Below are 27,456 nucleotides of genomic sequence, written 5' to 3'. Positions count from 1 at the left end.
TCCAACACACTCATTCTGAATCACTCCTTCCATTTCCCCTAACATTACAGCCTTAATTGGTACAAGATCTTCCTTGTAAGATGGTAAGGAGTCTGCTCATTTCAGTTTCCTAGCCTGAAATGAGCAGATCCTCATTCTCCATCGCCCTAAGTTAATGCCATATTTGAGATTTCTTTTACCCACAGCACTCCACTTCCAGGTACAAACTTTTATATCCATAATAATTACTAATGTCAATAACAAAATGACAACAGCATCAACAGATAAGAAGTTTAATTTTATATAAAGAAATACAGAAGGCAGGCAGACCCAAATTTGTATGACTGTTTCATAAAATCAGCATAGGTGTAGACGTGTTCTGTATTTCTGCTCCAACATCCTTAATACCCAGATACCATTCTCAAGGTCCCCATAAAATTGCCAGAGGTGCAGATTAAATATCCACATTGTAGGCAGGGAAACAAAAAAAGTGCAGAGAGGAAATAAGGATTTCTTAAATGTCCTATTCATACAAATACCACTTACATCTTGTGGATCTGCAAGGGAAGCTGAGATAGCTTTTCAGCCAAGAATTCTATTACTGAAGAAGGGAAAATGAATATTGGGTAGGGAAACAGCAGTCTCTGACACAGATTCTTATCAGTTTTCATAGCAAAATAGTCTATAAATGTCAGTTTTTTGGTTTAATTCAAAAGCTGTGCATTCACGTTTTAAAAAATTTCCTAGTATAAAGATTTATTTTGGCTATCCAATTTTTTTCATTTCTAAGTAAAATTCTTGAACTGTGGTCAGAGATGCTAGAAAATATGAGCTTTTGGACTTTGTTACAATTCACTTCACACCTCTTCAGCAATCCACTGATTAAATGTACAGGTTTTTTTTTTTACACTATGAATTTCCTCGTACAGCATATGGGATGAGATGTGAATGAAAGCTTTCTCATATTCATTATAGCATACAGTGCCCCCCACTCAAAAAATCAGGGTTAAATGTTAATGAAAGATTCTCAACATTCATTATACTAATAAATGTCCTCCTCTCATGCAAATTCTCTAAAATGACATGAGTCATAATGGTAGCTTATATCTGTGATATGCTATGTTGAAGGCACTGTCCTAAGAACTTTATTATGTAATAACTTACATAATACTTCCAAGAATCTTATAAGGAATTAGTCTTAGGTCTATCTGATAATTGATTAAACCAAAGCAGTGGTTAATTATCATGTTAAATGTCACAAAGGAAATCAACTGAGTCAAGATAATGTTGAAAAAGACATGCTATGGCTAAAAGTCTTCCTATATTTACATTAACAGAATTATTCTCTATTATAATTTGCTAAAGTTTAGTAGGTTTTTCTACATGGATTACATTATCATTATCTTTCCCCCATACAAATTCACTGATGCTGAACTTTACGAAGCAAATGTGTTTGCATATTCACATTTTAAGAATTCTTTGATGATAATGAATTAATGACCAGAGAAGGCTCTCTATATTAGTCACAAGCATCAGATAATTCATATATAAACTTGTGAGCCATGACTGAAGTCTATTTCACATTCCTTATATTCAAAAGATTTCTCACTGATATGAACCCTTTGATGTTGAGTAAGCTGTGAACCACGAGTAAAGGCCTTCCCACATTCCTTACACTGATATGGTTTCTCACCAGTATGAACTCTCTGATGTCGAGAAAGATGTGAACTCTGAGTAAAGGCTTTTCTACACTCTTTGCATTCATAGGGTTTCTCACCAGTATGGATTCTCTGATGTAGAGTAAGTTGAGAACCGTGACTAAAGGCCTTCCCACATTCCTTGCATTCAAAGGGTTTTTCTCCAGTGTGAATTCGCTGATGTTGAGTAAGTTGTGAACCACGAATAAAGGCCTTCCCACATTCCTTACACTGATATGGTTTCTCACCTGTATGAATTCTCTGATGCTGTATAAGTAGTAAGCCACGAGCAAAGGCCTTCCCACATTCATTACATATGTAGGGTTTCTCACCAGTATGAAGTCTCTGATGTTGAGAAAGATGTGAGCTCTGCGTAAAGGCCATTCTACATTCTTTACATTCATAGGGTTTCTCACCAGTATGAATTCTCTGATGTTGAGTAAGCTGTGAGCCACGAATAAAAGACTTCCCACATTCCTTACACTCATAGGGTTTCTCACCAGTGTGAATTCTCTCATGTTGAGTAAGTTCTGAGCCACGACTAAAGGTCTTTCCACATTCTTTACACTCATAGGGTTTTTCACCAGTATGAATCCTTTGATGTCGTGTAAGGAGGGAGCCACGATTAAAGGCCTTTCCACATTCCTTACACTGATAGGGTTTCTCGCCAGTATGAATCCTCTGATGTTGAGTAAGTTGCGAGCCATGACTAAAGGTCTTTCCACATTCCTTACATTCATAAGGCTTCTCATTGGTATGAATTCTCTGGTGTTGAGTAAGTTGTGAGCCACGGATAAAGGCCTTCCCGCATTCTTCACATTTATAGGGTTTTTCACCAGTATGAATCCTCTGATGTTGCATAAGTAATGAGCCGCGAATAAAAGCCTTTCCACATTCCTGACATTCGTATGGCTTTTCCCCATTATGAATTTTCTGATGTTGAGAAAGCTGTGAGCCACAAATAAAAGCTTTGCCACATTCCTTACATTCATAGGGTTTTTCACCAGTATGAATTCTCTTATGAAGAATAAGTTGTGAGAGCTGCGTAAAGACCTTTCTACACTCTTTACATTCATAGAGTTTCTCACCAGTATGAAGTCTCTGGTGGAGAGTAAGTTGTGAGTTCTGAGTAAAGGCCTTCCCACATTCTTTACATTCATAAGGTTTCTCCCCAGTATGGACTTTTTGATGTCGGGTGAGTTGTGAGCTTCGAATAAAGGCTTTCCCACATTCTTCACATTTATATGGTTTTTCACCAGTATGAATCCTATGGTGTAAAATAAGTTGTGAGCTCTGAGTAAAGGCTTTCCCACATTCCTTGCATGCATAGGGTTTCTCACCAGTATGAAGTCTCTGATGAAGACTGAGTTGTGAATCACGACTAAAGGCCTTCCCACATTGCTTACATTCATAGGGTTTTTCACCAGTATGAATACTCTGATGTTGAGTTAGGTGTGAAGCTCGTCTAAAAGCCTTCCCACATTCCTTACATTTATAGGGTTTCTCAGTAGAATGACACCTGGGAAGTTGAGATAAGTAAGTATGCTGATTGAAAATAGACATTTTTTCATATATGATCATCCCTTGACTGAAATATTCCTCCTGATTTTCTTGTTGCTTTTCCAATGTGCCTTTGACTTCTAAATAATCTCTGGAATTGGACTCCTCAAGATCACAGTTTTCAAGCCTGGCACTCATTTCCCATTGGGATAATTCTGTTTCATAAGTATCCTCTTTTGGAGTTAAGTCCTTGTTTGCACCCCTTGAAGGCAAGTCTGAAAAATAGGAGAACATCAAAAATTTCTTTTGTCATTTCAAAAGACCTTCCACAGTAGAAAAGACTATATGTGAAAAAATATATATGGAAATAATATCCATAGAAAATAACTGGCTTACCTCAGAGTTTTTCAAATATTGTGTACTACTTACCTTTCACATCACAACCTGATACATGCAAAGTTTCATAAAACAATACTTATTCTGTTTTCTATTCTATTCTACACTACACTATTCTAGTCATCTTTTTCTCTCCATCCCACCTTCTCTCTCTCACACAAAAAGTCAAAAACCACTAAACTGATTTCATGCTGCAGTAATGTGTTGCTACCCAGAGTTTGAAAAAACATTAGCTTAGAATGATTTCATATATTAATACGTATAAAGGGCACACAACTGATCAGAGAATAATGAAAACTATACTTAGAAGATAAGGCAAGGGACTTCCCTGGTGGCACGGTGGTTAAGAATCCACCTGCCAATGCAGGGGACACAGGTTCGATCCCTGGTCTGGGAAGATCCCACATGCTGTGGAGCAACTAAGCCCATGCACAACTACTCAGCCTGCGCTCTAGAGCCCGCGAGCCACAACTACTGAAGCCCATGTGCCTAGAGCCCATGCTCCGCCAACGAGAAGCCACTGTAATGAGAAGCCTACACACCACAACGAAGAGTAGCTCCCACTCACTGCAACTAGAGAAAGCCCTTGTGCAGCAACAAAGACCCAACACAGCCAAAAACAAATAAATTAATTAATTTTTTAAAAAAAGAAGATAAGGGAAGAGATTAAGAAAACCTTATAGGTCCGTAGTTCTCAAATTTTGGTGGGGATCAAAATCACCTAGGAACCTTAAAGATTCCCAAATAACCACACAAGACTAACTGAATCTGAATCTAGTGAATCAGAAAAAAGAGCTTGGAAATCTCTAGTTTTAATGCTTTCCACTAACAGATTCTGATTCAAATTCAGATTATGATTAGCTATCTTTGCCTAAAATTTTAAAATAGCTTCCAAATTAAACTTCTAAAATAAAATCCAAATGCCTTCCATGACTTTGAGGAAGTTCTCCATGGTTCCTGCCTAAGTATCTGATTCCCCATGAGCCTTCTCAGCTTTGCTCACTATTTTCCAAACATATTAGCTTCCTTTTAGCTCTGAAAATCACAAAGCCTATTTCAACTTACAACTACCTAGAGCCTGTCCTATGTCTCTGGACTGTTCTGAATGAGATACTCTATATAAGCCAATTCTCAACCTAAGGTCTCAATTTAAATGCCAGTTCCTGAATCTTAAACATCTATTTCTGGTAACAGAAGACTAGGTAATTTAAATGAACCTTTCTAATGACGAGAGCAATTATACAAATTGGACAAAATATAAATGGCACCTGACTGAAGGCATTAGAGAATTCATATAAGAATAAAGAGTTGGTGGGCTAAAAGTTGAAAGATATGAAAACTCAGAGAAATTAGCCCAACATTTGGGGCTACTTTTCCATTTGGGGAGGTCTTACAATTCTAGAAAAGGCAAATGAGATGTGGAGAAACTAAACAGTGTTTTGGACCATTTCATGGGTCTTGGGTGACAATAATTGGAGAACAAGACTCAACATAAATTCTCCATACTTTGGGTTGGGAGCCCAGAGGGCTACAATGAGGAATAGGGAGAAACAGTAGACCAGTCTGGGCAGGGTCTGAAGTATGAATCATATTTGAATCATCTCAAACTCAGATATCTGGACTGAGGTAATTCAAGATCGCTTGTCATAAGCAAACCTAAATCTTCACTGAAGATGAAGGCTTAAAATTCCTTTTATAATTTCTCTTTACAGTGTCTAGCTCTCAATAAAAATTGACCAGGTGAATGAGGATAAAAGACAACTTAACTAAAAATCAGGAGAAAAAAGACAAAAGAAACGGACCTATGAGGGCTGTAGTTATGTATCCATCACCACAGTAATGGTAAAAAACAACAGTTCTATTATTCCTAGATACTCTTGTGCCATCCCTTTGCAGTAGATCTCTCTTCACCCTAGGGGAAGATGCCTGGAAACCACTGATCTGTGTCTTCCCCAATACCTCCCTACAGATGCAAACAAAAGTACATCCATACTAAATTTAAGATAAAAATGCAAAAAGTGATCATATACCTCTCCAATTGCCTAGCCTCTTGCATACTACTTCCTAAGTACTAACCATGGTTATCTTCTTTAGTTCTCCCTATCCTAACCAATGAAAATACCAAGTTGCTTTTGTTTACTTATTTTTAGTTCACCCTGTTTTGTTTCTTTATGCCCTCTCATGTTTTTTCTTATTTACTCTTCTATCCAAGGCAAGTCTATTTGTTCATCCCAGAAGAATATCTTTTATCATTTCTCAGGCACTGCTACAGGTCAAAGACATAACGAAAGGCTTCTGTAATCTTACGGAATGCTGGGGATGTTGGAGAGAAAAAAAAGCAATTATTCAATATAAGGGAAAGAGTCTGGAGTGATAAAGTTCCTGGTATTCTATTTTAAAAAGAGTAGGTTGGATGGACATATAGATCAAGAAAAAGAACACACACAAAATTCTCATACATTACATAATGGGAATGCAAAACAGTACAACCATAATGAAAAACAATTTGGTGGTTTCTTATAAAGATAAACATATACGCAGCATATGACCCAGCAATCATAGGTATTTACACTTATATCCAGATAAACATCTGTACACCAAAAATTATAGTAGCTTTATATATAATCGCCAAAAAAATGGAAACCCAAATGTCCCTCAAAAGGTGAGTGAATCAACAAACTCTGGTATTTCCATACAATGGAACAATACTCAGCAACAAACAGAAACAAACTATTGATTTATGCAATAATATAGATAAATCCTAAATATATTTTACTAAGTGAAAAAAGCCAGAACCCAAAGGCTATAAATTTTGATTCTCATTTGTATAATATTCTGGAAAAGGCAAAACTGTAGGACTGAAAATAGGTTTTCATAGGTTGGAAGGAGGAAGGATTTGACAACAAAGAGACAGCATGAGGGATTTTAAGGGTGTAAAGCAACTGTTGTATATTATGACTGTGACAGTGGATACACCTGATATGTAATGGTGCATCAGATTTCCTGAAGAACACACAAAAAAATGTTGGATAAAACATGACAAACCACTTTCTAAAAGTAAGCCAAGCATAAAAGAAAGTAAAGAAGATCCACGGGGACACAATGAAATAAAAAACAGAAACTAGAGAGGTAAACATGTTTTGAAGCCACAGCTATCTTCAGGACATTTGCTGTCTTCAATGGCCTACGCTTGAATCTTAATGATTAAAAAAAAAAATCCAAGAGACAAGGCCTTGGACCAATAATAGGTCAGGGATTAGAAATAAACCTCTTCACAAAATTGGAACCATCCAAAGCCTACAGTTCAGAGGGAGGAAAAAAATCCTCTGGAGCCAAAGGAAAAAGACAAGGAAATCTTAGTCTTAGCAATTTTAAGAAATCTTTTACCCTGAGATGGGGAGTCATTGGAAGGTTGTGAGAAGCAGCATGACAAACTCTGATTTTGCTTAAAAATGATCCTTCTGGTTATTTTGTTTAAATTTAAAAAAAAAAGATAGTGGGAAAATACAGAAGCTAGGTGGATAGAAGTTAGGAGGCTATAGCAATAATCCACATGGCTCAGGCTAGAGTGTGGAGGAAGGGGTGGAGAAAGTGAGATGTCATTGCATTCTGGATATATTCTGAATGAAGAGGATTTGATGATGGATTGGACATGCAATATGAAAGAGAAAAGTCAAAGAAAACTCTAAGTATTTTGCCTGAGCATCCAGAACAATAAATGTGCTGTTTACTGAGAACTTCTCATTATAATAGAAGGTTTGGGAGAGAATATCAAGAGTTTGGTTTTGAACTATTTGGTTTTGGACTTTACATGGTAAAGATGTCGAGTAGACAGGCGTATATGGGGTTCTGGGACATACATGGATTAGATTTATAAATTTGGGAATCGTCGACAAATAGATGACACTTAAAACTATGGGATTTGATGAAAGCATCCAGGGAGACTTTGGATACAGAAGAGATGGGAAGAGAAGGGAAGTTTGAGGATTGAACCCTCGAGCACTTCAACATTTAGAGGTCAGGTGGATGAGAAGAAACTAGCAAAAGAGATTAAGAAGGAGCAGCCAAAAAAAAAAAAAAATGGTGACTTCTCATTTAACAAAGTCTTTAGTGATATGGAGGATACTAGTGATCTTCACCAGATAGTTTTGGTGGAGAAATGGGGATAAATTTTGATTGAAGCAGATTTAAGAGAGCATGGGAGAAGAGCTGGAGGTAGGGAGCATGGAAAATTCTTTTGAGAAGTTTTGTTGTAGAAAGTAGCAGAGAAATAGGGCTGTAGCAAGAGGAAAATATGTGTTTAGAGATTTGTGTCTGTTTTGTTTTTCCTTTTAAGATGAGCGAAGTTACATGTTTGTGTGCTTTTAAGTAGCTCTCTGCAAGAAACAACTCTTTGCAGGAACAGCACTTTGCAGAAGGCCTTTTGCCTTGTCACTTCAGTGAAGCTATATTTTAACTTTTACACCAGATGCCCCCATGCTTAACTAACCTCCAGCCCAATCACACCTTTGAAACCTACAGATCACACAATGCCCTGCCTAATCTGTTGATTCTTTCCTTAAGGAAGCAGAAATGAAGAATAAGTAATTAACGGATGACAAGATCCTTTCCCCAGCCTTCCTTTCAGTAATCCCACGAGCAAACTACATGAACAAGATAGCATCTAAAGGAAGATCACAAGAGTCAGTAAGTCTGCACGTAATGGAAAATGACTAGGAATCTGACCCCCTACCTTAATGATTAACTAAGATCGTTTCCCCTTTTATCCCTTTAAAAACTTTCATGGCCAAGCAGAATCTTCGGAGTTGGTTCTGGGACAGAAGTCCTCCTTCTCTCCAGGTTGCAAGCCTCCTGAATAAAGCAAACTTTTCTTTTCTAACCAACACTTGTCTTTCAAGTATTAGCTTTCGAGTGGTGAATAGCCGAACCTAAGTTTGGTAACATGCTGATAAAAATGATTATAACAAAAAAAAAAAAAAAAAAATGATTATAACAGATATAGACAAGCTGATGTTTCAGGAGACTAAGAGAGCAATCACTTCAACAATGTCCTCAAACAGATGAGTAGGACTGGCATTTAGTATATAAGTGGAGGTACTGGACTTAGATAAAGGCACAGAAATTCATCTATGATAATAGGAAAAGAGGCAGAATGACTATGGGTGCAGGGAGGTAGATTGATGGAGCTTAAGTTTGTAGAAGTTCTTTATCAGTTTCCAGTGAAATCAGCTCAGGGCAATCATCTTAGAGTCAGGCAAGAGGAATCACAACAGTCATGGCCTTAGGCAACTAACAACTTAGCTCTGAAGTAAATAAGCAAAAATTGATAGCCTTACAAAGAGAAACTGATAAATCCACAGTCAAAGTAGAGGACTATAATATTGTGATATAGTAAGAAGCAGTATATTTGGACTTTGTCCCTGTTTTCTGGGAGAAAACTCCTTAAACTCTCAGAATTTCCTGAGTGCTAAAGGTAAAAAGAATGTTTTTAGTTATTCATAACATGTCCCTTTCAACCACATGAGTTTATGTTAATGAGGTGAGTTTTGGAAAGCCCCCAAGGAGAGGAGCTGGTTGCCAGGGGAACCATGTAATTAAAGCATTGGAACTTTCAGCCACTCCCCACCTCTGAAAAAGGGAGAGAGGTTGGAATTTGAATTAATTGCTAATGGCCACTGAGTTAATCAATCATGCCTACATAATGAAGCCTCCATGAAAAACTCTAACAGGAGGGGTTCAGAGAGCTTCTGGGTCAGTGAACACATTGAAGTGCTAGAAGGGTGGTGCACCTGGAGAGGGCACAGAAGTTCTGCAACTCTTCTCCATGCCTTCCTATAGTGTTAAGCCTTACAGTTGGCTTTTTTTTTTTCTTTTTTGTAATGCAAGTGTATGACTTAGCTTTGACTGTCAAGGCATTCACTTCAACCATGTCTGGATCCAATAAACACATTGCCAGGCACATGATTAGATAAAGAGGCAGGCTGAATCAGGCTGTCTCCCCACACTGAGGCTCCTTTGTTTTAGAGATCTTGATTGATTTCAATAATTGACCATTTGGGCCACTTGTTTAAGAACTTAAAATTTGAGTTCAATGTCTGTGCTCCTAAAAAGCAACAGATACTGATGACTGATGGTATTATTGGCAAGATCATATATAACTGTTGTTGAACATAAAAAAACATGGAAATCTACCCAAGTCATTTTACAAAGTTAAATGAACTCGGGTAACAAAACTGGACAAAGAAAGCTCACAAACAGTCCAGTCTGTGGAAAACTAATCCAATCTCACAAACAAACATAGGTAAATTTTTAAAAGAAAATATTAGCAACATAGAATCCAGCTGTGTATTTAAGGACTAATACATCATTATCAAATAAGGTTTACCCCACAAATGCAGAAAAAGTTCAACATCAGAAAATGTATTTTAAGACCGTCTATTAAAAACTCTAATGGCTCTTCCTTAACCTAATTAAGGGTATTTACCAGAAACCGACAGAAACATACTTAATAAAAAAATTTTAAATTAAACATTAGAAGCACTCCCAATAAAGTTTGAAAAAAGACAATAATTGTTTTCAAATTGTGATACAGTCAAATACTCAGCTCCTACTGATTAGTTTTCACAAAATGGTACAAACAGAAAAGAAAGGGATCACACATTATATGTAGAGAGCAAAATTACCTAGAAATCCAAAATGATCCATCACAAAACTATTAGGTATTTCTATAAGGTTATTATCAATTTACAGAAAGCAATATTTTGCTCTACCTATATATGTATGTGTATATATATGATTTTTGTCTGAGAACAAAATATTTCTATTTATAATATCAACAAAATTTATAAAGTACTGAGGAAATTACTTAACAATAAATGTGCAAGACCTTTTAAAAAGGCAATGAAACTTTACAGAAAGACATAAAAAGTAGATATAGCATGTTCAAAGAAAGAAGGATTCAATATTGCAAGTATGTGAATGGTGCATCAGATTTTCTCAAAACACCATGAAATGCTAGATAATATATATCAAATACCCTTTTACAAGTATGCCATGCTTAAAGGAAAATAAAGCAGATCCAAAGGGGGCAAAATGAAGAGATCATCAGATACTAGAGGTCAGCATGCTCTGAAGTCACAGCTACCCTCAGGACATTTGTTGACTTCAATTGCCTAAAAGTTTATACCTTACTGGAATGAAAAAAAAACCCAAGAGACAAAAAGCCTTGGGCCCACTAAACGTCAAGGACTAGCACTGAACCTCTTCACAAAATCAGAACTGTCCAAGGCCTACAGTTCAGAGAAAGGAAAAGAAAAATCCATCTGATCTCAAAGGAAAATGACAAGGTACATTTTTGTCTTGCCCTAGACTCTCAATGAAAAGAAGAAAAAATGCTATGGATAATTCATCATTACACAAGAGCCCCTATGCTTGCAAGAAACTGCAGAATTAGACCGGTTCCCCAGAAATTGTAATTGTTGAATGATACATGTAATATAAATGCTTAAAATATATGAAAATATAAAATCAAAACCATGAGGAAGAGAATATATAGAAGAAAAGTAAGATCTAGGGGAGAGGGAAAATAACAAGTTCTAGAAATAAAACAATATAATCAATTATATTAAAATCTTAAAACAGCCAGAGAGAAAATACAGATTACTTACAAAAGGAACAACAATGAGACAGATGGTAGAATTCTCAAGAGCAACAACAGAAGCCAGAAAACAGTGGAATAATATCTACAGAGTGCTGAGAAAAAAATAATTGTCAGTATAGAATTCCATACCCAGTTAAATCATCAGGCAAGAATGAAGATGAAACAAGGTTATATTGCAACAACAGAAATATAAATGAAGAGTATTTACTAACAATAGGTCTTGCTTAATGCATTTCATGATAAATAAAATGATCGCAGTATGAAGGTATGATGGAAAGTGAATAGTGTGCAAATAAAAGGATATTCATGTGAATAAATCTACAACCAAATATTGCCATTTTGTAAAACAAAAATAATGCCCATTTTGGGAGGTTAAAAGAAAATAGAACTAAAATATTAGCCAACAATAACATATTAAATAGGAAAGATTAACCAAAGTTAAAACATTCTAAGATTCTTTATATTGTCCTGGGAGAAGGGAGACATTAACTATAGGCTTTCTTAAGTATGTACTTGTTAAGTGACACAAACAATAATGATAATGATTAAATGACCAAAACAGGCAGAAATACTCTCAAAATATTTAAACTCACCAGTAATCACGGCAATATGTTATTCAATTTTTTATCTACAAATTTACAGATATTTTTAAGTGATGATATCTAGTGTTGGTCAAAGTGTACAGAAAGAGTAAGTCATATACTGCTGGTACATGCCTGACAAGAATTTTGTGAAAATAAAATATGTATTTGACATAGAGATGAAAATATCACATCTCTCTATAAACCTCAATTCACTGCCACAGCAGCCACCAGTTTATTTCAAGGTAGATACAGTCCTTGATATCTGTGTTTTTTAACTTGTTGACCTTGAAATCCTAGGGATGAGAGTGAGGCATATAGTTTATTACAAGACCGCTACAAAGTAGTACGCAGACCAAATATTATATGTGGTTTGAATAACTATGTTTTATTATTAATAAAAATATCTATTAAAATATTTAATTTCCATTAAAAATGTATATTTTTTCAAACATCATTATAATTAAAAAAAACTACAAAACTGCATTTGCATTAAGATGAATAAAATGCATGTGATAAAAAATTAAAGATAACCAGTAAAAGCATACAAATAGTGTATACCTTCCAAACTAAACAAGGGAGGAAATGGAGTTTAATAAAAACAAAAAACAAAAAAACTGTACCCATCCTGATTAAGGAAAGATTTTAAAAGGAAGCAAAGAAGATCAAGAGAGTAATCCAAAAGCATAAAATAGGAGAGAAATAAATCCAAGCATACTGGCAATAACAATTAAATTTCAAAAATAAATTCTCAGATAATATCATATTACAGTAGTTACCAAACATGGCTGAACATTTATTTGAACAACCTAGGGAACTCCAAAAAATAATATCTCTGTCCTGTGTCCATAGATTGTGATTTAATTGGTCTGGGATGTGGCCTGGGATCTGGAATTTTTAAAAGGACTCCTGCTATTTCCAAAGTGCATATAAATTTAGAAATAGGGACTTCTCTGGTAGTCCTGTGGTTAAGACTCCATGTTCCTAATGCAAGGGGCCTGGGTTCCATCCCTTGTCAGGGAACTAGATCCCGCATGCTGCAACTAAGAGCCCGCACGCCACAACTAGAAGATTCCACATGCTGCAACTAAAGATCCTGCATGCCACAATGAAGATCCCGTGTGCTGCAATTAAGACCCGGCGCAACCAAATAAATAAAAATAAATACTTTTCTCAAAGTTTAGAAATAATTTCTATATATTTTTCCAAAGTGATTATGCCAATTGATACTGACATCAGTAAGGTACAGAACACTTAAAAAAACAGATCTACTCACATACAATTCATATACCTACAGTTCATTCATTTAGAGTACATACAATTCAACAGTTTTTAGTATATTCATAGAATTGTACAATAATCACCACAATCAAATTTTATAACATTTTTATCCCCTCAAAAAGAAACCCCATACCTACTGGCAGTCATTTTCAATTTCCCTATTTTCATTTTCCAATCCACCCTCACCTCCCAGCTCCCACCACAGTGCTGGGCAACCACTAATCTACTTCCTGTCTCTATGGATTTGTCTATTGTGGACATTTCATATAAATGATTATACAATATGTAGTCTTTGTGTCTGGCTTCGTTCATTTAGCATGTTTTCAAGGTTCATCCGTATTGTAGTATGTATCAGAACTTCATTCTTTTTTATTGCTGACTAATATTCCATTGTAAGGATATACCAATTTTACTCATCTATTCAACAGCTGATAGACATTTGGGTCATTCCACTTTTTGGCTTTTATGAATAATGAGGTATATAGCACTTCTGCACTTAAAAGTTGTAAACACTTGGTACTGTCATACTTCTCAATTTTTGCCAATCTAGGGCGTGTGAAATAATTATCTCACTGTGGTTTTAATTTGCATTTCCTGATTGCTAGTGAGGTTGAACAGTTTTTCATGATTATTGGCTATTTGCATTTCCTTTTCCTTGAACTGCCTATAAATGTCTTTTACCCAATTTTCAAAAAGGTTATTTACCTTTTTCTTAACCATCTATAGGAGCTTTTTGTATTCTAGATACTAACTTAATTCTTGTCAATATGCATTGCAATTATCTTCACCCAATCCACGGCTTGTCGTTTACTTTCTTTATGATGTCTTTTTATAAACAGAATAATTTTCATGCAAATTATCAACCTTAGAATAATTATTTTTAAAAAGAACTAAACAGAACCTTTAGAAATGTTCAATTTAGTTCTCTTTCACATCTGTTCCTTTATAAAAATCTTTTATTGCTTTTCATTTTTGTAATTTAGTTTATTTCTTTAAGTATTTCACCAATAGTTTATATTTACATTTTAAAATTCCAATATGTTAAATCTTTTACCATGCGATCTGTTGTTTCCTTATCAACTCACCTGTGACCTGTTTCCTCGTGGGTTTGATGATCTTTGTGAGCTCATCTTTTGTTGATTAATTTGTGAGAATTCTAAAAGCCCTCTTACTTTCCTCCAGAGAGAATTTGCATTTGCTTCGGCCAGGATTCAGAGGGCACCACCTTAGAGAATAAAATTTCAACTCCTTTTTTTCTATTCTTTAACTATCCTTATTTCTTATTACTCTATCATTCACTTTTCTTTAGATATAATGTTTTTCTGTTCCTCCTACAAAGTTAATGCCCAGCCCAAGCCCTTTACACCTACTATTCCAACTACCTGAAATACTGTTCCTCCAGATACTGGCCTGACTCATGCCCCTGCTTTGGTAAAGTCTTTGTTCAAATGTTACTTTCTTAGAGAGGTTTCTACAAAATCTACCTATCTAAAATAACCTACCCCCCCATTCCCCATTTAGTTCTTTCTCTGCCTATTCTACTTCACCTTTATTCATACTGTTTATTGCTACCTGCAATTTTTATGTTTATTAAATAAATAAATATATGCACATAAATATGCACACACATACACATATATTTTTGTTTCCTTATTTATTTTGTATTTCTCCCAGAAGAATGTAAGTTTCAGCAGAATAGGAACCTTGTTTAGATCATTATTTCTCCAATGCCTACTACAGTCATTGGCATAGAATAGGCCCCTCAATAAATAAATATATTTTGAATAAATGAGTACGTTTTAAAGAACGGAGACAAATGATATAAATCTAAATATAAAAAAAAATCTGGAAAGATGATGACTCCCAAGTTTACATAAAAGGGTTGTTACAGGGGGAAAGAGAAGTGAAGGGGCAAGAGACAATTATATTCCAGCGACTTGAAGAGTCCAAAGACTAAAGTCATCATTTAGATGGGAAAATCAAGACAGAAGGAAGACAGGCAATTATATTTGAAGGCTGGAGAAGATAAATGTGCCCAATGAAACCATCCATGTCTACTTCCAGTAATTTGAAACTATTCCTTGGAGAATAATAAGAAATTCAGTTAATCACTTAAAAACAACATTGAAATAACAGAAAAGAAAGCAGCCATTCCAAAGGTAGATCCTGAAATACTAGGGGTAGATATCCTTACCTAGTGACACCAAGTTACTATAGTTCTCCAACATCACATCTCTATACAAATCCCTTTGAGCAGAGTCCAGGCATTCCCACTCTTCCTGAGAGAAGTCAATGGCAACATCCCTGAACATCACTGATCTCTGAAACATAAACATAATACTAGTTGTGGAAATAAAATATTTTTTCAATGGAAGGGGAGATGATAGAGAGCTCTCAACGAAGAAGGTAACAGAGCAAATAGGCTGGGAAGCCTCTTACATGGATAAGACACTAAAGAAATTGGTACTTCTGAAGTTCCTTTTTATGCCTGTTGCTGTAGATATTTCCTGCATATAGAATATCTCATTTTACACATAAATCTGAGAATTAATAAAGTAAATGCAATGTCCCAATTGAAAGAAATAGCATACACAAGCACCCTGTACAATAGGTATCTTACATATCATGCATTCTCAACAAATGCAAGTTTCTCTTCTTCTCTATTTAAGAAAGAAAAAATTTGGTATAGTTTTCTGTAAAACCTTATAAAATCTCTATCTTATAAGATTTGCATAAAATTAAAGAATTTATTGAACCCTCAGGTTCACCATTATATCAGAATATTACATAAGCATTTTCCTGGTTACCAATAATTTAGTAAATATTTTTAATAGACTGTAGAATAGCTCCATATAATGAATGTATCTGACTTAATAAGTGTGCATCATTGAACACTTTAGGTTACATAAAAACCTTGTAAGCATTTTTTACTTTTGGTAGTTTATAATTCTCAACGGCATCATCACGTGAATAATGATCTTTCTTGTTACTATTAATCACTTAAAAACTTACCTTTTCTTTATTCTAAGCAACAGAAAGGTAGAAAAGATAATCTAAACTTACACATTCAAGATTAGCACAAAATATTGAATCTCAAAATGATCCATGTTACTGGTATTCGTCAATCACGGATTCCCAGGGAAGATCCCTGATCTCTCTGTATTCAATCCCTAATATGTTCCTTATCTTAAAAGCTCACAAAGCACGAGGTTTGCCATGTATGGACACTAAGCCCAGTCAAGACCAAATCCTATCTTGTCTAACCAGGAAATGTAGGTCTAAAGAGAAGGTCAAAGTTTTCTCATGGGTGGTATGTACAAATCTTAAAAAATCAGAGACTCTGCTTTTGTTATATCAGTGTTCCCAAAGATGCTCATTGGACTTTTGCATAAGTATGTGAATATAGGTTAGATTAGAAGGACATACTTAGGGAAGACACTATCACTTATAAGACTGGAAAAAACTGGAAAGCACACTCATGAATGGGGTGAGTCAGGAAGGAACTTTTAGGAATAAGGAATGCAAACATGCACGTATTCTGTAAAAAAGTGATTATTTAAAGAGGGCACAAGGAAACACTGATTTACCTGAGCCATGGTTTTTACAGCTGCAAGAAATGATCAATCATCTTCTGGGTTCCTATCTTAGAGAAGCACAGAGTCTGGAAAAGGCAGTACTGGGGGGGAGAAACAGAACCATGAGACCATGCTTTTTGCAAAGCTCCAAATGGGTAAGTTAGAGTTATCTTTGTTGTTCTCCTCTTCCTGTCTCTTTCTCCTATCCCCAAAATATACACTAAGCAGGGGAGATACAGGTGGTGATCCTTACCCTGGTCAAACTCAATGCTCTCTCTATATACAAAGAGGAAACATTTACAACTTCTTTACTATTTCTGAAATGAAACTTATAGGTAATAAAACACACATATACATTATACCAAAAACAGAGATAATGACCAACTGTTAAACTTTAATATGTTAATGACCATACACAACTACATAGAAGGCTCAAATAGTTAAATACTTAGGCTTACAACTACTTAAAATGAACACATTTAGATGTATAAGATTACAATATTCAACTTAATATGGTTGACATCTTTTATTTATAGTTGACATTTTAAAATAAAGGCCATATATGTATGTATGTGTGTGTATGTGTGTGTAGAATCAATGAAATGCATTACCTACAAATGAAGACTTCTACAAGTATGTGATACTAGCAAGTCTTATCACAAGCAGTGTTGCCATCAGTGCTGTAACTTTTTTAAATGGTTTAAAAAAACTCAGTAAATTTCTGAATAAAACAAAGTACAATCTTTTCTCAATCAAACTATGGTAGCATTCCTGGAAGATTTAGCTGACAGTAAAACCATGCAATAATAGTAAAATAGATAAGTGCAGCAATTCAAAAAAATCAGGCAAAAAATGCTTTACGTGAGAGGTGCCAGACCCAGATAATTATAAACACATTTTTCCCCCAGCTATGGTCCTCATTTTGCAGGTCACAGACAATTTCTTTGTTGTGCACTTCAGGACATCTAGAAGTTGGCAAACTACTGCCCACCAATTATTTTTAAAAATAAAGCTTTACTGGAACACATCTATATTCATTCACTTATATACTGTCTTTGGCTACTTTCACACTATAATGGCAGAGTTGAACAGCTGCAAGAGAGACCATATGGCCCATAAAGCCTAAAATATGTACTGTCTAGCCCTTTACAGAAAAGCTTTCTAAGCTGTGATCTAGATCCATGGTTTGCTTCAGTCCTTCAAAAGCCAGAAGCCTTCACCCTCAACCCAGTTATTTAAACATTCAAAAGAACCCAGCTATATTTCGAAAACATCCCTAGGGAAAGTCACTGCCCCTACAGAGAATCATTGATATAGGTGATCAATAAATATTTAATTAGAAATTCCACTTCTTCCAGCTACAATAGATAACTGTGCCCATCGTGATGATAAAAAAAGAATTCAGATAAGATGTAAATTCAGAATTTAAAAAAAATTCATCACGGAGCTGAAGACACAAATACATTTAAATGAATTAAACTCCAAAAAGTGCCAAGTTCTTCATAAAAGACATGTATATGGATGCTCCCATCCCTGGCAGGGCTTAAACTAAATTTTACTTAACTTAAAGGTAAACAGTCCAACTATTCCAATAAAAAGACAATGTCAAGGCAAGATAAAAAAGCAAATTCCAATTGTATTCTCTTTACAAGAAATGCACTTTAAACATAAACAGATGGGTTAAAAGTTAAATGGAGAAAGCAGGAAGCTAATACAACATTGTAAAGCAACTACACTCCAATAAAGATTAAAAAAAAGTTAACTGCAGAAATATATACCATACAAACACTAAGCATAAGAAAGCTTGTGTACCTGTATTAATATAAGGCAAAATAGACAAAGAGTAACACTGGCAATAAATGATAAATTCATCAAGAAAACACAGCAATCCTAACTGTGTAAAGATATAACAAAAGAGTATCAACATATATAAAGTAAAACTTGAAAGAACTAAAGGAAGAAAGAGACAAATCCACAATCAGATTTGGAAGTTTTAACATCTTTCTCTCAGTAATTGATACAACAAGTAGATTCTTAAAAATCAGTAACAATATAGAGGATTTACACAACACTATCAAGTACCATGTGATAACTGATACCATACCGACTGTCAAGAATACCACACTCAACTGTCAAGAGCTGAGCTGTGCTAGATACAGCTGAGCTGCTAGTTGTCAGAAAAGCTGACGAAGACAACAGCCAAATGACAGTACCAGTCAAGCCTTTAATGTTTAATCACTTACTAATCAGCTAGTATAAGCAAGAGGCTAACCCAGAGACAGTGCTGACTTCCCCACTGTTCCATTTTCCCCCATGGAGCAGCACCTAGAGAAGGTCTAATGGATAAACCCAGATTTATGGAACCATCTCACTGCCAAGGAAGTACCAAACAAAAGACCCCTCCCACTTCATGGAGAGGGAGATGGGGGAAGGGCTAGGAGTAGAAAAGTATTGAGTACTGAGTCACAGTGAAGAAAAAGTATCTTCAAGGTTTGCCTCCATATACACGATAAGGAAGTCGGTGCCTGATAAAGAGGTATCATAATGGAGGCACTTGTGGTAGGAAGGCAGATGTGCATAAGAGCATGGCTGGCTGGGAGGGCTGAGCCCTTGGACTGCAACTCCTTAGGATACTGCAATGCATGGCTAGGCACTAAGTCAGGTGCGGGAAAGAAACAAAGTATCAAAAATATTTTAAATTTGAATCATTCAGAGTATATTTTCTGGTCTTTGTCCACACACTATTAAATTAGAAATAACAGTAAGAGGTCTAGTAGTACCTCCAAATATTTGCAAATTAAACACACTTCTAAATAACTCATAAGAAGAAATCACAAAAGACATTAAAAAATATGCTGAACTGAATGACAATAAAAACACAACTTACCAAATTTTGTGGGCTGCAGCAAAAACAGTATTTAAAGGAAAATTTATAGCTTTAAATGCTAGGAAAAAAGGAATGTGTACCATCAGTTCCCACCTTAAGGAGCTGGTTAAAGAAGAACAAATGAAGCCCAAAGTAAGAGGAAAATAAATAATAGAAATAAACACAAAATCCACAATTGATCCAAAATGGATTTTAACAGAGAATCAACAAAGCAAAAAACTTGTTATTTCAAAAGATTAATAGAGTTGATAAGCTCCTAGCAAGTCTATGAAGAAAAAAAATTACCAATATGGAGAAGAGAATACTGATCTTACAGGCATTAAAAGGATAATGCAACCCTATGCCAATAAATTTGACAATATGAACGATATGGACAAATTCCTTAAAACACAAATTATCAAAAGTCACACAAGAAGAAATAGAAAATATAAACTGCCCCATAGATATTACAGAAATCGAATTTTTAGTAAAACAAAATAGAACACCCTGTCTACAGAGAAGACCCAGATGGCTTCACCAGTAAGTTCTACCAACATTTAAGGCAGATATAATACTATTCCTTCACAAACTCTTTCAGAAAATAAGAAAAGGAGTAGACAATCTCTTTTACATTTTGAGGCAAAAAACCCGTAATATCAAAACCTGACAAAAATATTGCAAGAGAAAAATTTTAGCTCAATATCTCTCGTGAACACACACAAAATATTATAAGGTGGTATCAAATAGAATCCATTTGACTTTGGAACTGTGAGTATGTTTTGTATAACTGTTAAGACAAAATTAAATCAAACTGGAAAAAATCCCTAAGAACCGAAAGCAAAGTGAAACAAACTTACCTGTTCATAATACTAGCAGGGTAAACACAGAAGGGAAGTGGTTATTTCAAGGAATTTTCAAATACGTACATTTGACATTAGATTCCTAGTGCAATATAACCTACAGACCAAATAACTAATAACAGATAACCAAATAGCTGTTTTTCAGTAACTATACTATTATTAATATTAATAAATAATAAATTTATTAAGTATTATTAACAAGTTTTATAAAATAAAAGAAATTATTAATAATATTGGCATTGTTATTCTAAAACAGACAATTCTGAAATGATTACACACACATACATCAATGAGAATAAAGCAAGTATGTAATTATCTTAATGTTATTAAGAATAAAGATTTTCAGAGTACAAAAACAAATACAAATGTAAAAATCAAGAAAAACTCTATAACCTTTAAATTCAATTAGAAATATCATTATAAACTCAGGATGTACTTTTCTCCTTCTAAAAAATACGTATTTAACCAACTCTGTAAAGACCTACAAGCAATAACAACCAGAAGCAATGAGAACTCCAACTATCCTAATTGTGGCTTCTTAAAACCACTTCTCACTAAAAGGAACCAGGGCTCCACAGAGAAGTGGCTGATTTCATGTTTAACACAGGAAAATGGACAAGATGGGCCTAGAACATCTTGTCACACCAGAAAGTTTGGAATATACCACAAACTCCAACAGTAATAAAAAGGAATTCAAAAGGAGCCAAATCGGAGGTAGTAAAGAGGATCCCACTGGCAACAGATGGACAGTTTGAGTATTAATAAGAATATATATAATATATAATATTATATAATATATATTATATAATATATAATATAATATAATATATAATATAAATATATATTATATAGAATATAATATATATAGAATATAATATAATATAGAATAACTGCTATAGACTGAAACATACCAAATATATTTGAATCTACAAGTTCATAATAATAATTTAAAAGGAAAACACAGGATAAACTTTGGAAGATGCTGAAAAATGAGAGTAAAATCAAGCTTTTATTCTACTTTTTTTGCATAAGCTATACTTCAGAGTAACCAAGACACTGATGAGAAGATGGCTCTCCCTTTACAGAAGTATCCTAGCTAATAAATGCAGAAGAAATGATAGAATTAAATAATATTTTGTGACTTCTGATAAAATAATGGATTCCAAATAAAGATTATCAATGGCTGCTAACATCACATAAAGGAAAACAAATATTCACTACTTCATAGATGTATATATCATTATGTATGAAGGATTAGCGTAAAACAAACAAGCAAAAACACAAAAAACCTGAACCTGATCAAGCCTCTACAAATGCCAGTTTACAAGAAATACAGGGTTAAAGGAACATGTTAAATAACACCACATATATGCAATCAACAAAATCCAGAATATGGGTAACTCTGTAAGAAACTCTGTTTCTGGAACAAATAAAACTGAAAGAAAAGAGAAAAAGAAAGATTTAAGAAATATATCTTCTTATTACATTAAACGGACATTCTTTAGATCTTGTTTTTGGACAGGTTTTTTTTTTTATTGAAGTATAATTGCTTTACAGTGTTGTGTTAATTTCTGCTGTACAATGTGTTAGTTTCTGCTGTACAATGAAGTGAATTAGCTATATGTATACCTACATTCCCTCCCTCTTGGACCTCCCTCCCACCCCCACCCCCACCCCCCATTCCACCCATCTAGGTCATCACAAGCACCGAGCTCATTGTTTGGATCTTGATTCTAACAAACCATAAAAAATTATTTATGGGCAATGGGGAAAACAACACTAACTGGCTATTTTATGACATTAAGAGTGTACTGAGTTCTTTTTTTCTTTTTAATAGTAATGACACTGTGGTTTTGTTTTTAAAATAAAAAGTCCTTATATTTTAGAAACACCCACTAAAATACTTGTGAATGAAATTATATATCTGGAATTTACTTCAAAATAATCCATGCTTTTTTGGGTCGGGGGAGAGAGTAGTAGAACCATAGATGAAACATGTTTAGCCTTAAACTGATATTTGTTGAAGCTGAGTGATGGGTAGAGTACACAGGGGTGCCTTACACTGTACTTTTAGCTTTGCATATGTTTGAATTTTTCCATAATAAGAAGTAAAAAAGAAAGACTTGAAGGATAGATTCCAAATATGAACTAAGATTCATTCCAAAGGAGGGTTTCTGAGTAATTTTTATTTTCTTCCTTATTTGTTTCCTTTTGTATTTTCTAAATCATTCCAACAAACATGTACTACTTTGATGTCATAAAACTAGGAAATAATAGCTTCCTGAAATTTAAAACAAGGGTATGTTATGGTTAAAAAGAGGAATTCTCAATAAATTCAGAGAAAAAAGAATATTTAACAGTATAAAGACAGACTCGAAGACTTTTTTTTGAAAATTTGGGTAATGGAGAAAAAAGTAAGAAAGGGGAAAAATGAGGAAATGGGCCAATTTTATTATTACTTAAGGTTGTGATTTGGGTAGAATTTATGTCAAAAGCATTAAAATAAACTAAAAGTAGGCCACTTCTAGAAATTTGCTCCAAAGATAAACCATAGAGACAATATACACAGTTGTCAACAAAACACTGGGGAAAAAACCACCAATGCCCACCTGTAGGAGACTGGCTGAATAAAGCAGTATACCCACACAACATAAAATGAAGCTATTAAAAAGAATGAGGAGGATCTCTATAGGCTGCTTATGCAGTGATGTCTGGGATACATTAAATATGTGAGGAAAAAAAAGGAAAGTGCAGAACAGCATACAAGGAATGCTCCTTTTTGACTAAGAATGAAGATGATAAAAAATACATACATATACATACAAACACATAAACATATATATATATATATATATATATATATATATATATCATTTGAAAGAAAAACAGAAGAATAAACCAAAGAGAAGCACAGGTAGTTATCTACAGAGGAAAGAAAAGGTGGAAGAGACAGGAATGGATGCTAGACTTCTCTAAATTCACCTTGATCTACAGTTTTGATTTTAGAAATATGTAAATATCCCATTTAATTTTAAAACAAAATTAAATCAAAGTGGTGGGAAAACAATCCCTAAAAGTAGAAAGCAAGGTGAAACAAATGAGCCTGTGTCTCTCAAGTTGATGACTTAACTATATGAAAGGTGTTATTATAGGCGACTTTAAAAACACAGTAATTTGATTATAGATCCTTAGTGGGTTATATCCCATTGAACTCCAAGAAGTCTTGGTTGTTTTCTATATTCATAAGATTAGTAAAAATGTTGGTATTATTTTTAAACTCTTTCTCTCAATCCAAAAGGAAGCAGAAAATATGGAAAAAGAAATAAAGAAGAGATGGAACAAATATAAATGGAAAGATGACAGATTTGACCCAAAGTATACCAATAATCACATTAAATATAAATGGTAAAAACACTCCAATTAAAAGACAGGTATTGTTAAACTGGATAAAAACACAAGATCCAACTAAATGCTGCCTACAAGAAATGTACTTTATCAGAACACAAATAGGTTAAAAGTAAAAGTATAGAAAAAGATATACCATGCTAACACTAATGAAAAGAAAGCTGAAGTGCCTATATTAAATATCAGATAAAGTAAGTGTTCAGAGCAAAGAATATTACAAGACCATTTCATAATGATAAAGGAGTCAATTCAACATTAGGACATATAATCTGAAACATTTATGTACCTAATAACAGAGCTTCAAAATAAATGAAGCAGAAACTGATAGAAACTACTGTACAAAGAGAAAGAGGTATATCCAACAAATTCAATACGGGTACAGAAGATTTAAACACTACCAATCCATCTGACCTAGCAGATATGTATAGAACATTCCACGCAACGGTGGCAGAATACAGTCTTTTCAAGTGCACAACAAACATGTACTAGGATAGACCACACATTCTGGGTCATAAAATAAATCTTAATAAATTTAAAAGAATTCAAGTCATACAAAGTATATTCTCTGAATAAAATGGAATGAAGATAGAAATCAGTAGCAGAAAGACCTCTGGAAGATCCTTAAAATGTTTGAAAACTAAATAACATGTTACTAAATAAATAAGACAAAGAAGAAATAAAAAGGCAAATTAGGAGGTATTTTGAACTGAAGGCAGAATAACTGAAATAAGATTGGCAAGTGGTAACTTTTAAGTTGGGCATATGATAGTAAGAGGTACACTTCTGTGTACCTCTGAAAATTAACAAACATTTTAAAAAGTTAAAAAAACAGAATGCTGCTATGTCAGAAATAACACAAAAGAGCTCTTCATTTTTAAATTTATGGATCTCAAATCCATTCTTCCTTAATTTAACCGCTATTGGGAAGCATCTATCACAATTAACTGCACATATTCCTTGCTCTCAATCTACAGAAAATTGCCTTGCCCCTCCATCATTTGAGAAGGCTTACCTAGGAAATTTCAAAAAGAAACAAAGATTCGGGACTTCCCTGGTGGCAGAGTGGTTAAGAATCTGCCTGCCAATGCAGAGGACACGGGTTCGAGCCCTGGTCGGGGAAGATCCCACATGCCGCAGAGCAACTAAGCCCGTGTGCCACAGCTACTGAGCCTGTACTCTAGAGCCGAGCCACAACTACTGAGCCCACATGCCACAACTACTGAAGCCTGCACGCCTAGAGCCCTGCTCCGCAACGAGAGAAGCCACTGCAATGAGAAGCCCGTACACCGCAACGAAGAGTAGCCCCCATTCGCCGCAACTAGAGAAAGCCCGCGCACAGCAACGAGGACCCAACGCTGCCAAAAATAAAGAAACAAAAAAAAAAAACCCAAAGATTCCTATGTCCTGAAAAAACAAAGGCATTTCACGAAACAAAGAGAAAACATCTACGCACCTTGGAGCTTGCTTCTGATTGTATAACAGCCATTCTTTCTTCCTCTGGGCACTATTCTCAGGGAAAGAAAAAAGAATCATGAGACACTGGGCCTTTCTTAGAGTATACTCTAAATTAGAACGCCACCAATCTACCCCTCATTTAACATAGAGGAAAGTCAAAAGGAGACTAGAACAGTTCTGCACTTTCTGTATTAGAAAGAAGGGCCAAGTTCACAGCCAACTTGGGCTAGAATTTGCTTCTCAATTCAAGGCTGTCTGCTGGAGATGGAGTCCTGAAGGGGAGTGCTACAGGTTCTCAAGTGTATGGCTGACTCCTCTAGCACGCTCTCTGGAAGTATTCCCACTCCTGGAATCCCATTACATTTCCAAGTGACCTGTCTTGAAGGTGCTATCAGCTCTAAAATTCTCATCTCCAGTCCAGGTCTGTGCCTTAGAAATAACTAATACTCTTCATTCAGGGGTTCAAATTTCTGACTTCTTCCTTCCTGTCACTTCTCTGCATCCAAAACCCTTAATGCTATAAGGTGAGAGAGCACCAGCAAGCAGCAGGGAAGCTACATCTACAATCCCAGGGCAAACTAAGGATGGATATGAAAAATGAAGCACTACAGGCAATGTGTGAAATGGGGGGTGGGGTGTAGGGTGTGGTAATCACTGTGATCAAAAGAGAAATAAGTCAAGTCCTCAGAGGAGGACAAAGCCACAAGGGATTCTTAATCCATAGGCTGGCTCAGCCACAGAATGAACCCCAGAAATTACCAAACTGCAATTTTACCTCTGTACCCCACTAAACTCCCATAAGATCACAGACTATAAAATATACAAATGACTCACAAAGTCACACACAATCACATTTCCACAGTTACACGGCCAGAGTCACAATCACCAAGTTAATGCTACACTGTCTGACCATCTAGTCTTAAAACCCAATCATACACAGAGCATACACACAATCACTCAAGCATACACAAGCACCCTGTTGGGGACACACACAGCCCAAAATAACCTTTCACAACAGCACTTTTACTCTCTTCATACAGTCATGAAAACGGCACACAGTCATCCAATCAGATAGTCAGAAAAACACAACCAAGTACCAGGTCAAGGAAACAAGCAATCACAAACCTCGTGTCACAGAAACAGTGTCGTAGCACTTCGAAGTCACAGGCAAACCCTAGTAACACACATACAAAACCTCAAAGTAACACAAGCACTTCCAAACACCCTGTCACAACAACACTGTCGCACACCTCAGAGTCATAAGCACGCAGTCCACAAGCAATTACACTGTCACATAAGCACATTTCCAGTCAAGTAAGCACGCGGTCACAAACAAAGTCATAGCAGTACTATCACAGCCTCAGAGTCAAAACAACTCTCACTCACACAAACACACACAAAACCACAGTAGTACACGACCATTCGCCCATACAGTCACCAATACCAGGCTGGCTGTCGCGCGCGCGCGTACGCACACACGCGCACACACGCACACACACACACAAAACACCAGGAGACACGGCCACCCACGTAATTCCAGTGACGCTTCCTCCGAGCGTTTCCACCCTGGTATTCCGGACATACTCACCTCGACAGAGGGTGCAGTTCAGGGTCCAGGACCTGGTGCCCGGGAACCCAGCCCGGCTTCGGGTTCGCCCGCCCTGCAGGAGCCAGGCCAAACTCTCCCACAGACGCAGCCCTCTCCCCACGCGAGGTCCCCAAGTCGCGCGAACAAACGGAAATGAAGCCGCGTTCGGGACGCGGTGGCTCTGGGAAATGTAGTCCAACTCCGGGCAGGCTGTGGCTGGCCAGCGAGAACGTTAGGAGACCCAGCCCACAAACTCTCCGCTGGGTTCGAGGACCCCCGCTGCTAGAACTAACTCGCCCCAACTGCCGCGCCCCGGGGATTTCTGGGAGAGGCCGCCTGCGCTCAGTGCGCAGGCGTGGGGCGCGCTCGCCTCGGGCAGTTGGCCCCTGAGACCGCGGCGAGTGTTGAGTGGGCTCGGGGCCTTATACACGTCAGGAGAAAGTGGGACCCGCCGGTGGGGCAGGTGCAGGGCACCAGCCTGAGCGTCAGACTGGCATGAGACCCTCTCTGTGCCTTGTTAGGCCCTTTGGTGCTTGTGAATATTTGTGAGACAACGCGAGATATTTTCGGGTGGACTGGGAGTCCCTCAGTGGCCGAGTGTATGGTTATTTCT

The 27,456-nt window shown here is 35.9% G+C and overlaps 1 protein-coding gene across 4 annotated transcripts; it reads right to left on the bottom strand.

The window, feature by feature from the left end:
• Window positions 1–258: 258 nt before the first annotated feature.
• Window positions 259–27,146, bottom strand: LOC111181149 (uncharacterized). 4 transcript variants are annotated; one of them, XM_022586259.3, is made up of 5 exons: window positions 26,844–27,146; window positions 25,254–25,304; window positions 16,682–16,770; window positions 15,289–15,415; window positions 259–3,451 (listed from the first exon to the last, which is right to left on the bottom strand). In XM_022586259.3, the coding sequence occupies exons 3-5, from the start codon at window positions 16,688–16,690 to the stop codon at window positions 1,521–1,523; spliced, it is 2,067 nt and encodes a 688-aa protein (XP_022441967.1). In that variant the 5' UTR covers window positions 16,691–16,770; window positions 25,254–25,304; window positions 26,844–27,146; the 3' UTR covers window positions 259–1,520. The 4 variants fall into 4 exon arrangements, with proteins under 4 accessions (XP_022441967.1, XP_022441968.1, XP_089758354.1 ...); XM_022586260.2 differs by lacking the exons at window positions 15,289–15,415; window positions 16,682–16,770; XM_089902228.1 differs by lacking the exons at window positions 25,254–25,304; window positions 26,844–27,146 and having other exon boundaries at window positions 16,682–21,088.
• Between the last annotated feature and the right edge of the window lie 310 nt (window positions 27,147–27,456).

This window comes from Delphinapterus leucas, chromosome 20, assembly GCF_059928025.1.
Source record: "Delphinapterus leucas isolate spDelLeu-1000000601 "Yukka" chromosome 20, BTC_Dleu_Yukka2, whole genome shotgun sequence".
Lineage (NCBI taxonomy): Eukaryota > Metazoa > Chordata > Mammalia > Artiodactyla > Monodontidae > Delphinapterus > Delphinapterus leucas.
The sequence above is the reverse complement of the archived record's forward strand: the minus strand, read 5'-3'. Positions and strand labels throughout refer to the sequence as shown.

Bases quoted from the DNA above. Each gene is read 5' to 3' on its own strand.
- LOC111181149 (XM_022586259.3), bottom strand. The intron at 3,452-15,288 runs GTAAGGATATCT...CCTATTTTTCAG, and splicing joins TAGTAACTTGGTGTCACTAG to ACTTGCCTTCAAGGGGTGCA.